This window comes from Apus apus, chromosome 2, assembly GCF_020740795.1.
Source record: "Apus apus isolate bApuApu2 chromosome 2, bApuApu2.pri.cur, whole genome shotgun sequence".
NCBI classification, from domain to species: Eukaryota; Metazoa; Chordata; class Aves; order Apodiformes; family Apodidae; genus Apus; species Apus apus.
Genome location: NC_067283.1, coordinates 10,006,211 through 10,020,959, shown reverse-complemented (window position 1 = coordinate 10,020,959; position 14,749 = coordinate 10,006,211). Strand labels below are relative to the sequence as shown.

General features: G+C 37.5%; 1 protein-coding gene across 3 annotated transcripts in view; it reads left to right on the top strand.

The window, feature by feature from the left end:
* PTPRN2 (protein tyrosine phosphatase receptor type N2) overlaps positions 1–14,749 on the top strand; it is a 657,265-nt gene that overhangs the window by 238,216 nt on the left and 404,300 nt on the right. For all 3 annotated transcript variants that reach the window (XM_051609993.1, XM_051609992.1, XM_051609994.1), the window contains exons 6-7: positions 7,158–7,632; positions 13,361–13,615. In XM_051609993.1, coding sequence (XP_051465953.1) covers positions 7,158–7,632; positions 13,361–13,615 — 730 coding nt within the window. The remainder of the gene's footprint in view (positions 1–7,157; positions 7,633–13,360; positions 13,616–14,749) is intronic.

Here is a 14,749-nt window from a genome sequence, read left to right as displayed (position 1 = left end):
AATATATTGAATTGGTGCTAATGTGTTCAAGTTTTGGCAGATGAAGATCTTCATGTTTTTATGTAAATCATCTTCAGATAATGAGTTAGCTCAATATACCAGCATATGCCTACAGAAAATGTGTTTAAACATCATTCACTGAAGCCTGAAGTAACAGACTTATTGACATATGAACAAACTGTTCTCAGACAAGGGGAGCTGAGAAATCCTCATGTATCTATCCGCACTGATGGCCATGCTGCACAATTTCTACCATCCACTGTGGGTTAACTGTTACTTTTTTGTTCCTATCTGTAATGTTAGGGAGCTGCTGAACCCAGTAGCCTGATGGAGGTGGAGCTGCTTGAATTCCATGTCCTCACATGTAGCCAGTAGCCAAGTGGAGCAGGTACTGCCAGGACACCTGGTCTGACTCAGGTCACTGGCACTCAGACCACCACACACACACACATGTGCACAGAACACAGAGCTGCTCACCCAGAAGAACACAAATGGAGTTTCTTGAGAAGATAGGACAGACTGTTGTGATCAGATGCAAAGCATGGTTAGAAAACTATGCTGGCCAGCCTGCTTACATGCTACAGACCTCTTTTGCTCCCTTTTCCTGCTGTTTACTGCAGCTGTTTCCTAATCCACCTTGATCCATCCCTTCCTCTAAACATCCCATCATATACCTTGTACAATGATAAGATACTCATCTTGGTATCCCAAAAGAAGGCCCACACACCTGCGGGGTGATCCAGAGAGCTTCTTCCATTGACCCATCTGGTGGGTGGCACTTCTGGACATCATGGCTGATGGCTCACTGTGATGGCCTGGGTAGGAGCTGGGGCAGGGCCTCCTTGGCTTTGTTCAGGTTATTGGATTTCATCCACCTGTCATCTTTCTCTCCATGCGTTTCATCCTTTATGTGTGGAGACAAGCCACGTTACCATGTAACACAATGTGAAAAACTGACTTTTTTTGTATATGATGACCTAAGGTTGAATGCAAGGAAAGACAATGTAGCACTCCTTCTGCACCAAAGGAAACTTTGTTTTAACCTGTAGGATGAAGATTTGTCAGAAACAGAAAGCACAACCAGCAGTTACTAATGAAGACTAAAGCTAGCAAGTTCCTCAGCAGAAAAAGAAATGGCAACTAATGAGAAAATCTATTCATGCAGGAGGGTCTGTTGGAGGAGGCTGAAGCACAGGCAGGCAGCTAAGAACATCCCAAAGGAGACCAAGTACAGCTGGGAAAATTTGAGACTTAGAAGCTAATTTCTTAAATAATAACTTACACATAAAAAACCACAACTAATGTGTTTATCTGCTCCCTCTTTTGTTTTGGAGGGTTGTTTTGTTGAAAAGTGGTAGAATATGCTGTGCACAACCAAATCGTTGTCAGCTGAAATGAGAGCAGTGTGAATTATCGAATGGTACACGGTCAGATACGCTGCACTTTCAGAACCAGAATTAGGAAGCAAAGTCATTGCTAGTTTTGATCAAAAGAGACTCTGAGGACCCCTTTTGCTTGATCAGGCTTTTGACACTGCAAACTACAGGGTGTTAATTAACAGTCTTTGCCATCTTTACTTTCCGGATGTAGTTCTTAAATGGTTTCAAAGCTTTCGTAATTCTCAGAAAGAAAATAGGAGATAGTTACAGAAAATTATTAGTGAAATAATAGGTCAAATGAGATGACTGTAATGGTGCCTGTTGCCTTGAGCCTGGGAATCTGTCAAAAGATGATGACCTGATGCCATCCCACTGCTGCAGGAGGCATTAGTTTCTTTACCAACTTCTGTGTTCTGAATTTGTTTTCTAAGTTGTTTTTTATGGAGTGATTTCTCACCTGGCTTAATATTGTTACCTACAGTATATGAAAAGGTCATTACAAGTTGGTAGAAAAGGCTTTTGCTCCACCATTGCTCAGAAAATGGAATTTTTTTCATTGGCTTTACCTGTTATTTTTAGACACACCAAACACTGGTTTTGGTGCAGTGTGTTAAGATCATGTCTACAGCACAGAGAGGCTTGTAAAGCAGGGTTCCTCCCTTTCTGCTAGCTTGAAGCTAGCTGGAAGCCTGCTTAGATGTCCTCCTGACAGTGCAGCACTGTAGGGGACCAATAGCTTACCAGCTGAAAGAATCACAGAATCTTAGGGGTTGGAAGGGACCTCGAAAGATCATCCAGTCCAACCCCCCTGCCAGAGCAGGATCACCCAGAGCACATCACACAGGAACATGTCCAGGTGGGTTTTGAATGTCTACAGTGAAGAAGACTCCACAACCTCTCTGGGCAGCCTGTTCCAGTGCTCTGTTGCTCTCACAGTAAAGAAGTTTTTTCTCCTATGCTCCAGTTTGCACCCATTGCCCCTTGTCCTATCACTGGACATCACTGAAAAATGAATGAAGGCTTTGTTAGTATGAGTCTTGCTGCTTTAGCTGAGATGCTCTAAGGGCACAGCATTACTGCTTACTCAGCTCCATCCCAGGGACTTTTGCATTGAAATCCACTCCACAACACCCATTTGACCCTCAGGTTTCATTGTTGGCTGGATTTCTCTCCTGAGTAAATCGAGGTGTACAAATTCACATCCCACATTCCCATCTAGCAGTCAGGCAGTGCCACTTGTTCTCCTCTTTAGACAGGACTTCACACGAGCACATGTATTTCCCATGTAGTTAGTTTACATAAAGCAAGTGTGTGTGATTTGCAAAGGATCTAGACTGCTTCTGGTAATAAAAAGTAAATTTCTTTCACTCCACACAGTAAATGTGGGATAATTTAATTTTTGGTAGCCTTTGGAAACTTTTGTTTTATCCCACCGTTGGCAAGGGAGGGCCTGGTTCCAGGGTTTGTTTTGTTTTTCTTTTCTAATTTTAGAGACATTACTGCTACTATCTCAAATGGGCACAGTAAATTAAGTGTTGTAGGTGAAATCATGGTCTAACCATGTTTAGGTGGTAGCAAACATGAATTAATGTCTGAAAATGCATCCAATAGAGCTAAATAAAATTGAGGAAGAAAGATTTCTTCTTTATGCATTCCTAAGGGATTTTTTTGTTAGCTCTAAATGCCTTCAAGATTTAGCAAATGCCTATTCAAGAAAGGAAGTATTTTGTCATGAATTTAATTCCATTGTTTCTGCACTTTGGTGAAATATTCAAATCAATCTAATCCTTGGTGGTTACGTTGATCAGCCGTGGGTTGCATGTATCTCATCCTGCCCCCTTTTTTATTATTATTTTTTTTAATTTATTTTTTTGTTTAGAGAAAATGTGTAGTCTATAGACTGTTGCACAGTGCATCTGCAGGGTGTAATTTAATGTGCCCTTCTGTGAACTTTCATGCAGAAAATGTCAGTTACTTACATACCTTAACCATACACTGCCCTAACAATTCCGTCTTCAGAAAGGTTAGTGTGTGGGGATTTTTGATAATGTGTGAATTATTGAGAAGGCTTATTTGAAAGGTGGTGAAGAAGAGGAAAATCTTGTGCAGACAGAGAAATAAGATTTATTTTTTTTTTAATCTCAGGTTTTTAGCAATTCAGAGTACTTTTTAAAGATGCTGTATAAATGACAGAAGATAATCACTATCTTATTTGTTAAAAAAAATTATTCCTGGTAGTAATAGAGTTCTGCATTCTAACATTATTCGGTATAACACAGTTATATAGTAACTAGAATATTCTTTATTAGTTTTGCATGTTTCATTTAATATTGGTTTGTTGTTTGTTTTTTTCCTTCCTTTTCCTTTTTTTTTTTTTTTTTTTTTTTTTTTTTTGCTATTGCTGGAAGTACTTAATGTAAATCTAGTTTAATAATTTTATAATAATTTTTTAATTTTTTTTTAATGTTACCTGCTCTGTGTTTACCTCTGTGTGTCCATACTGTTGGTGGCTTCTCCAAAGGCAACTACAAAGGAATTTACAGGTTCTTCTTTTCACTGGTCATAAAATATGCCATTTAGCTTTGAAGTATGGCTAACTAGTAATGTCTATGTTTGAGAGATCATATTGCAAAAACACTTCAAAGAAGGTTAGCACAGTGCTCTGCGATTGTTATTAATAACCTAAGATATAAATTGTCACTGGATTCTAAGCTATGCGTAACAGATGCTTTTCTCCTCTCTTTTTCTGTTAAAAACGTGGTTTTCCCATAGGACTTAGCACAAACTTATAATCTAAGGTTGTGTTTATCTGTGCTGCAATTTTACTTGGATTTCATCTTGCATATTTCAGTTGGCATGTATGTTTTTGGTTGTTTGAGGTGGGGCTGGGGGTCAAGGAAGGGGCCCCAGGTCTGTAGCTGTGAGACCCCTTTAATTAAGTCAGACTAAGCCACATCAGATGGGCTGGTATCTGAGTGCACTGTGAAGACTGCTGAGCTGTCAGTGCTGCACTTTAATTAGAACTTTTCATATTTCATCCCTCACTACCTGAAGTGTGACCTGTCAAGCTGCTGAGAGGCTGCCCCTTCTTGATAGAGGTGCAGCTCTGAGCCCAGGACTGGCACTTACTTCTATCCAATTTGTGTACAATCACTTGGTGGTTTTGTGTTTTCTTTCCTGATGTGCTTGTTGTATGCAAGAGCAGGAAGTCACAGATCTGTTAATGTTAAAAGATTTTTGGACTTGTTAAACAGCTCATCAAAAGCCAGCCCACGTCTCCTGACCCTAATCTTTCACAAGTGGATTGAGAGTGTCTAGCAGTTTTGTTCCCCATAAGACTTGATTTATTAGCAAACCTTTAGAGGCACAAGAGACAGATGGGTGTGGGACAGAGGTTTGAATCAGGGTATAGTTGCACAAGCTGGACTGATGAGCTGATATAATGTCTTTCCATGGCTGAACAGGGAATATCCTCTTCCCCCCATCATGTTTCTCCCTTTCTCAGCTCCCAGTTCTTCCTATGTTTGCCCTCAGAAGGTCCTTCAAAAGGTGACAAGGTAGGGAGTACAGGGGCTGGAAAGGGAGATGGCAGTTTATGTGAATTCTCTGTAAACTACTTGCTGTGTCTGGGACTGCTGTGTGTCATCCTCTGCAGTTCCTTCTGGGGAGTGAGTATCGTTATGTGTTAATTACCCCATGCGAAGACCCGTTGAAATGGAGAGATAAATAGATATGACTAGTAGTTTTTCACATCTAGGATTTGCTATTAAGTAAGTAAACAGCCTTCAACTTGTATTTTGACAACTGGCTCCCCTCTTGGTGTTGATCAAAGCAGTGCATACCCTGCAGCTGGTGCACTGAACCAGAGCTATGTTGCTGTTGTTTGATACAGTTCTCAGGGGACATAAAAATATTTCATACACAAAGCTGCTCGATCTATATTCTATATATCTCTGTCTTACTCTAGCCCGATTTCTTGGCATTGACAAGACATGTTTCTAGGTTAAAGACCACCTGCAGAAGTCAGAAAGCCTTCTGCTGGTGGATCACAAGCCACAGAAAGCAAAACGACTTTTTTTTTTTTTCTGTAATAAAGTTGCATAAGCCATAAATCTACAAATTGAGATATGGAATCATGGATTGAAGCTCTTCAGTCATTCCTCAGGGGGAGGATAACCATCTTGGAAAGTGAGGGTTATGAATGTGTGTTATAAAATCAAGTGACTTACCAGATGATATCAAATTGTTCAGATGGAGAGCAAAAATATTGTCCATAAATTAAGATTTAGATAAAATCTAAAAGGTGGGATTTTTTACATATCTGGAATAGCTTATCAGCCTTACTTATTTTGTCTTTACAAAGTCTATTAGGAAGTATATAAATAATGATTTTTCTGGCCAATTCAACTGCTCTGGGGAGTATGTCTCTGCACTCTATGTGTATTTTGCAGCTCTTTCTGTCATAACCCATTATGCTATCAGTGCAAAAGGACACCAGTGGCCCACTATAATTTATAGTGTGAAAGTCGAAATTAACCATGTCCTAAGTTTTCCACCTTGTAAAGCAGTTTGTGTGACAGTTCAACTCAGAAACCCCAGCTGAGAAACAAGACCCATTCTTCATCATACAGCATGGGATGCAACTTCAGCAAAGTGTCCTGGAGGAATGATAAACAAATAATCCAATTGGAATAATTCTAAATATAAGCAAACCTCTCCATTTTAATTCATATTTAGCTGGGGGTGAAGGAAAAGACCTTTTTGAAATTATGTGGGAGGATGTAACTGCTGTGTTAAAAACAAAAAATCCTGCCTTAGGGTTGTGATCCTAACAAAAAATGTTCCTGGGATTGAATTATAATAAATGTAATGCTAATGAATTAGTTTACTTTTTAATATGGTGGATAGAGGTTTAAAGTACTTAAGGGAACGTAGAATTTTTCCTCAAAACTAAATTTCATGATAAAAAAAAAAAAATCAATGAAAACAGATGTTGTTTTGCAATGCAAGATTCTCAATTGATGCATCCTTGAAAATCTGAAACTACAATGAGAAATACATACTCCTAGCCCAAGTTTTCCAGTTGTTTTTTTCCCAGCAGTTTTTCAATGAAAGCATGGGTTTAGCATGATTTATACATTTTATACATTCTTGTCTAATTAGCTGAGCTGTTTTACTTAAAAAGTAATTGAGGAATTCAAAACCAATCTAGTGTTTATTTTTGTATTTCTTTACACAGTTGAAGGAAATATTAATTAGGGATTTACTATAGTGAAGAAATCAAAGATTAAGGAAATAATTAATTTTTTTAAAAATTAAAATAAGTATTTTATATATACAAAATAATTGCTTAGTTTTCTCAGTGTTCTTTAAAAAAATCACATTTTTGTTTTGACTTTCTATCTTATGGAACATAATGTGAAAAAAAACCTGAATGTTTTTTTTAAGAAGTCTAGTAAAAAACAAAGGGAAAGTGGCTTTACTAAGTTTTCTGTATCCAGCTGAATACAAATAGTGCATACATAGTTAACATCAACTTTGGATTTTATCATTCTCTCTCTAATCTCTTTCTGTTTAATATTCTAATAAGCTGTTTCACAAAGTTATTAAAAAGCAAACTTAGCAGTTTGAGGTTTGCAATGTACCTACACATTACAGATAGTAATTAGTGTTTTCCTGATTGATAAAACCCTGAGGGTTCTGCCTGTGCTTCCTGCTTAACAAAAACTACAAAGCAGTAATGACCCAGTAATTTTTTCCTCCTTCTCCTCTCTCTAGAGCTACATCTATAATGACCCTATCAGGTACTATTTGATGCAGAAACCTAAAGAAGGAGCACCTCCTGTGGCCCGTGCGATGAAATCCCACCAAGAGCATGCTGAAAATCTCCGTGGGAGGACCTTCAGCCAGCCTCAGCTAGACAAGTTTTCACCAGAGTCAGAACTGGGACTTGACCAAAAAACTCTGATGGCAGCACTGCATACGTACATCACTCAGAACCTGTCAGCACAAAGCAATGATAAAAGCTCTCACAGCAGGACTAAAGAGTCTCACAGTTATGCTGATAGATTCCACTCTTCACCAGTCAGTCCTTTTGATGGAACTTTTGCCAAAGGCAAAGCTGAAGATTTTAAAATGAAGAAGCTGTTCCAGCCAAGACCTGCATCTGCAGTGCTGGGGCCAACCCCTGAGATGCTGAATCATAAATCACCTTCCCAGGATGATGCAAAGGACCCGCTGAGTGTAGTGGATGGTAAAGTTTATATTTACTTATTTTAACTTAGCTGAAGTTTCCCTCATGTTCACTGAGCATTTTTGAGAAAAAACAAAAATAAGATGTATCTCCTATTATTGGCATATTTATATCTTTCTACCATAATGCTCACAGTAATGTTCACCATTCTACCTACTCTTTCCCTGCAAACATCTACCCACATCCTTCAACCCACCTTCCATATGCATGCAGAAATATATGGCACTCAGTAAGATTTAGCATTTATGTAGCTTGTTATATTTTCAAAGGATTTTGCAAACAACATGTAATTATGGGTGTATCTTTGCTGTCAAATCTGTTTTTATGCATGCATCCATGCTATATATAGGTAACACAGAAATGCCAGGTTTTGTTCCATTTCTCTTTGTATTTAACTGGAATTTCAAAGTCCGTGGGTAAAATTAAAAGTTAGACACAGAACTTACCCCTGAGGTAAATCCTGGCACAAAAGACAGAGAGAAGAGGAGTCTGACAATGATGTGGATAGATGGACAGAGTAATACAAGAACTTTGTGTTACAGCTACTTTTGGCTTGACATTCAATAACAAGCAACCCATTTGCTGGGTTTTCATCTTATGCTAATATGGCTTAACTAGGAGACCAGATCCTGTGTTTTTTTTGAACATGACAGTTTGACAATATTTAAATGAAGATGTAATGTAACATCTCAGGATATACTGTGATAGATTTTAGGTGCTGCTTAGTAAAACAAGGTGAGTCTTCATGTCATGGCTGGGGATCAGGTAGAGTTTAGAAAATAACTCTCATTCACTCGATTTTTTCTATAAACTAATCTATTGATGTTATTCCAGTGGTCCAGAATGCCTCAAAAATGAAATAATTGATCCTCAGCCATTGCCAAGCAGTTACATCTGTTAAATCTGATAGTCACCTCTATCCCAGTGGATTCTGGTGATATGTAAGAGGGTTCCTTTGAGTTCTTTCTGTAGTTATTGTCATCCATACAGCTTAACATTCTTTGATTTGTTTTGTGGTTTTATTTGGTTTTGTTTTTGTTGTGTTGTTGTTGTTTTAAAAAACAAAATACACAGAAATGTCAAAGTTGCAGCAGAGGAAAGATAATACTTACAATCTAAAGGGTGCTCAGAAGTGAAAGCATTCTTGGTATTGTGCCCAGAGATAATAGGTTTTGAGGAACAAACTATCATGTAAAATCAAATCCAGGTGGCACTGTAAGGCTCTTGCACAGGTTAGACAATTTTGTTGCTAGACTCAAAACAAACTAGGCACATGCTGGTTTCATTATCCTCCAGCTGTTCTACTTCACCTTTCCTGGTAGGAGCCAACAGGGAAAAAAATGCTTAACACTTGGAAGGAATAACATATTTCACAATTCATTGGGTTGTACTGCTTTTGACTTCACATACATAATGTGCTCTGTAGGATCTTCTTCCATTGCATTAGCTTTTAAATGTTGCATAGACATAAAATTATAAATAATTTGAGTAGGAAATAATATATTTCCTTTGCATTTTTAATCCACTTAATAGTCTTATAAGGAACACTAGCATATTCATTGTTTAAAATGCTGTCCACTGGAGTGATGATGGTTTGGATTCAGATTTCCCAGGCTGACTGTGCCATCTCTTGATGATTTCAACCTTTCTCCATTCTCTCTGGTGCTTCAAGATTTTTGTGTGCTTGTGAGTCATTTCTCTCTCAAACTCTCTAAAACACAGAACTGTTCAAGAACTGGAAAGCATGAGGTGCAGTCAAGTGAGCTCCATTCTCTGCTGCATCTGATACAGGTTTAGACAGTGGAACTTGACTGGGAGAGCAATCCAGAAGGTACTGGGCAGATTAGCACTGAGAATTGCTGCAAAACAGTGGCAGGTATATTAGCTAACGAGGCACCCTGAGGGAGAAATACAGGAGAAGGAAATGAGGAGCTACTTTTCTATCAGATTTGGAAACTATTACCTCTAGGAGTAGCATGATGTGCATGGGTACTGCCTTTGTAGTCACTGTGCAATAGTGGAATCATTAATCTGTCTTCTGCACCAGCTGTATTTAGGATTTGGCTCATTTTTAAGTGATTTGTTCCAGTCTACCTATTTTTGGTGCATTAAATATTACAGAATACATCCCGAAATTGCTTTAGAAAGGTTACAACATCAGTAATTCAGATGTCTTTTTTTTAAAAAAAATAGCAAACTTCCACATTTTTACACCAAAGATATTTTGGTATGTTTTCTGATTTGCAAAGCTGTGGCCATCAATTTGCATGGTAAACAGAACTGAGTCCAGCTAATATGTGGTCACTGGGGTGATGGGGTAGAAGAAGACAGACCACTCTGTGGAACTGTCAGCCAAGTTACTGCTGCCATACCGTTTGGTTGTCAGGTAAACTGTGTTTGGCAGTTGTGTCAATGGAGCATGGAACATGATTTATATGCTATACCATAAAAAGCTGTTTCCCCTTGGTAAAATGCTATTGTTACCTTCTAGGGAAATTCTGCTGGTGAAGCAGATATTAAAAATTACATCACGTAAGATGTATTTGCCTTTACTGTCTCCATACCATACACTAGTAGCTATGAAAGGCAACTTGAGTTCAGAAGCTGGAGCTAAGGGAGAAATCAGGTTTCAAAAATGTTGTGGGAAAGTGAGCAAGTGTTCCTAAATAAATCAATATGATTTAATAGTTAGGAAACTAAACTGGATTGCAGGAAACTATTTTTTATGACAGTTGGGCATGCTCTCTTTGCCTAAAGTTGAATTTTGATGAATTATGTTTGTGTGACTTAGAAACCTTTCTTCGTTAGCATAGATGTTTTCTAAGACCACTCCACATAAGAATTTCAGAAATACAAAGGTGGATTATTTATCTGTACTAAAAAATATTATGGACGTTTGTAAATATTATTCAAGATCATTGCAAAAACATTTAAAATCTCATTCATAGAATGTTATCTGCTGCACATCATGGTTATTCATGTCAGTGGATGAATGGCAAAAACTTAAAAAAGAAGGTCAGACAATTCATCACAGTTTTAATTCTTTTATAGTTTCACTAATGTCAGGTAATCAAACAGTGTTCCAAGAACACTTTTTTTCCTACTGTGGTGTGCCTTGCAATGTGTCTTCATACATTTAGTTGAAAAATTTTAGTTTTGATTTACGACTGACCTGTATTCTGTCTTGTCTTTGCTGACTTTATTAGCTCTGCTGCAATAACTTAGGTCTTTCTGCCAGGTTATTGTCCAGTAGTTCTATAAAAGACAAGAGTAGAAATTATACCTAAGCAGACACAAGGCTTCTCTGCTAATCTGGAATGCGGGTATTTCCTACAGCTTAATTTCCTGCATTGATGCTGTGTGTATCATACTCTTCTAACAACCATCTTCCAGGCAGCTGTTCTGTTTCTTGAAAAAGTTTCTTGAATTCCATGTGATTGAGTCTACTAAAAACTTATATTGCAGTTTGCATCAATTTGCTTTTGTAGATTACCTTCCTGAACAAAAGCATTTAGTCATTATGTTTTCCCTATATTATCAAATTCATAACATAGGATGGTTACAATGCAATGAAATGGGGAAAGGAAAGCATTCAACATTTTCTGTGAGGTGTTACTCAGCTTCCATCAAACTTCAGCCCTAATTTTACTACCTTGAAATATCTTGGCCCAAAACGTTTGCCACAGGTACTGTCATTAAGTCTTTGACTCTTGTTGCTGAACACTTGCTTTCCTGGACAAAGAATTCTGCTATTTCAGTATGATTCCGTAATCTTTGTTGGCTGCCATAGCTTAAAACAGCATCATAGATTTAACCTTTTTTATTGATAGTTGCACCTAAGTATGTTTAAAACTATGCTTATTTAGTAAATTTCAAAAGTTCACACCATGAAACCTCAGCTGAATTTTATAAATAAGCAAGTAGAATTTGTTATTATCGTAGCGGTGGATTATTGGAAATACGTATCCTTTTACCCTGGAAAAGAAACTACATCAATGAGCCACTTTCCCCACGTCCTCCTCTTTGGCTCACAGTACTACTATTTAAACTGCTTAATTTATCTTGGTTTATATTGACTAATTAGTTTAGGGAAAATGGCAACCCTGGCATTTAGTAGGTGAATTATGGGCAGGTTGGAGGAAATTAGTCTCTGCCTTGAGATGACACTGAGAAGCTGATGGTCAGCTGCAGGCTCTAACTTGTTCAGCTAACACTGCAGCTGCAAAAAATGACAGTCGTCTAAGGTTTTGGCCTCTTTTTCCAGTGACAAATCATCCTTAATTCTTGTCTCCCTGCAAAGTCACAGATGTTCTGCTGCCCCTTTGCTGGAGCAGAAGAGTCTCTACCTAATTTTTCTTCCTTTGCTGTGAGAAAAAAAAACCCCAACACTTCCCTTTAGTCCTTTTTTCTGGTAGTGTTTTACCCTTTGCACAACTACTTTTTAATTCACCTTTATATAAGCCTGCAAGCTGACAGTGTTGTCGCAAAGTCTTGTTTACAGATGATGATGAACATGTCCAGTCACAGGGCTTCACATGGAGAATGTTACTATAACTAAAAAGGTTGGATGCTGCATTCAAACTTCTTAAATATAAATTCATACTTTCAACAGATTTTAAAGCAATTCAGACCTTTCTCTTTTTACACAATGCTACCTATGTGAAAGAGTTTTCTTGCCTGCATGCATATGCATATTTATGCTGAATTCCTGATCAGCCTGAATACACAGAACAGAGACATGGCTGAAAATAGTTTTGGTACTCTGGAGTAAGCCCTGCATTGAGTATCTCACGCTCCAGGGGACATCAGGCTGAGTTTTGCAGAAAGGCACTGAAGGAAAGTGTCTTCCCAGTGGAGCTGTTATGCTACATCTTCTAACTCACCTTTAGTATCCATTGTCCTTGAGTTTTCTCATCTTCAATACTTTTTTTCACATCAAGGTTGTTTTTGTTGTTTGTTTATTTGTTTTTTTGTTTGTGTTTTTTTGGGGTTTCCCCCCCAAAAAAAATATAAGCCCTTTTGCTTTTCCTGGCCTGGAATGTCATCTTTACATTTCTTTCCTCAGTGTGACTCATAAAACATCCATGGCTGACAAACCAAAGCAGTAAAGTTCATTTCTGAAAAAAATATATGTTTTCCAAGGTAAATATAGTTTAGAAGGTTTGTCCATTAGATATCTATGTATGTAATGAACATATATCCATATCTGCTGTAACTGAAGAGGAGCTTTTTGTTTGAAAAACAAAATATTTGACTCTTCCCGCCAGAATTCTATAAAGCTATTTACCTTGTAAAACACAAATCACCAAAGAAACCTGATCTCTGATAAACAGTATTATTGTTTATTTTATCTTAGTGCAGCTAAAAGAAGTTAAACTACCTTAATACTTGTCTTCTGTATTTTGAGTTGGTTTAAACTAGGAAACAATGCTCTTGTGATGAAAAAGTGACAGTTTTGTACCCCAAGGACAACTTGCTGGATTGTAGGGGGCATGCAACCCTCAGTGCCTGGCACAGATTCACCTTGTCATAAACTCTAACATCCATTTATGATACTTTGTTTTCTGTAAAGCTGGCAGCACGAATGTGTGTGCACTTTTTGGGAAAGCAGATGCTCTCCATGAAGGAAAAGCTATTTTTAGGGAACAAGAGAGATACTAGCTGAATAAAAGCACACATGCTTCATATATGCACCTGAATCTTGTGCTTATGTTGTTTTGTGATCCAGAGACACTTATTAAAGATGTATTGAAGGACCTAGAGAAACACCAGGTGAATGTGGAGAATCTCAGCTCAAGAGAACTGGATGAGATTGCTGATACTATCGCCAATGCAATTCAGACAGTTGGCATTCCGGAAGAAATGGAGAAGGATGCTGGAAAAACTGGAGAAGAAAAAACAGAAGCACAAAGGAAAAGTGAAGGTTCTCAAGGCAGGGCAGAGATTCAGACTGGATTGGTGGAAACCAGTGTTAACATACCAGGTATTAATCCAAAGAGTTAAGTACAAGAGAAGATAGCCACCCTAGTTTAGCTTTATTGCTTCACAATAATGCTAGACTTTTAAAAATCAGTTTTTAAGAGGGCAGGAGGGAAAGTTTATTTATTTTTCCCTGAAAGCTGAGCAATTTTAGCTTTGTTGTTTTCTTTTTACAGCAGGTACTTTATTTATTGAAAATGCATCTTTTTGTGAACCCTTTGTCTTCAAACTTTACAACCAAGATAAACCTACACACCCACTTATATTGAAATACAAATGGTTTTATGCTGTGTTGTCTAGTTTCCCTTTCTTGAAAATGAGATGTTTAAGCAAAATGGTAATGAAAAATTATTATGTTCAAAGAATGTATTTCAAAATATGTGGGGAAAAATGTGTTCTACAGACAATAATTCTTTAATGTACCACAATTACTTGCAGAAGAAATTCTTCAACAGGTACAAGTAGAAAGCTACTCATTCCCTTTACTTCTTAGGAAAAGAAAAGTGTTTTCATTGCTATTTGCTTCTTACTGGACACATTTTTCTCATGATACAGATTCAGGAGTTATTGTAATTGCCATTAGTGAGTTGATAACACAGTGGGAAATAGGTTACCACTTAGCAATTCTCTGTTTTGTGAATGTTGCTATATCAAGGATACCAAGAACATGCTATAAGTGATAAGCAGTGATTTTAACCTACTGTCTTTTTTCCTGGTGATTTACTGGAATCCTTACTAGTTGGGGATATTCTGGTTATTTTAATTGCCAGTTCTTTTTGTAGATTAAAATAAATCGGACTTGAGGGTTTGCCTGGAATCATACTGGGAGAGATTAATATAACTCGGTTCATAAACCAGAAAGCCATGTTTCCTTTTTCTTAAATGTAGTTTTCTATTCAGCTAGCTATTGCCATTTTATTGTTTTTTGGTTTTTTGGGGGGGTTTTGTGGGTTTTTTCTTAGATATTGATAAACTGATATGAAGATTGGACACTTAATTAGCAAAATAACACTATTATATTGGCTCTTGAAGTACTCTGTCTATTGATCTTGCATTAATTTACTATTGACGTGGGGTTAGAATAACAATAATGAATTATACAGTGCTCTTTACTCTGCCCTTTTAGCTTTGATGTCTT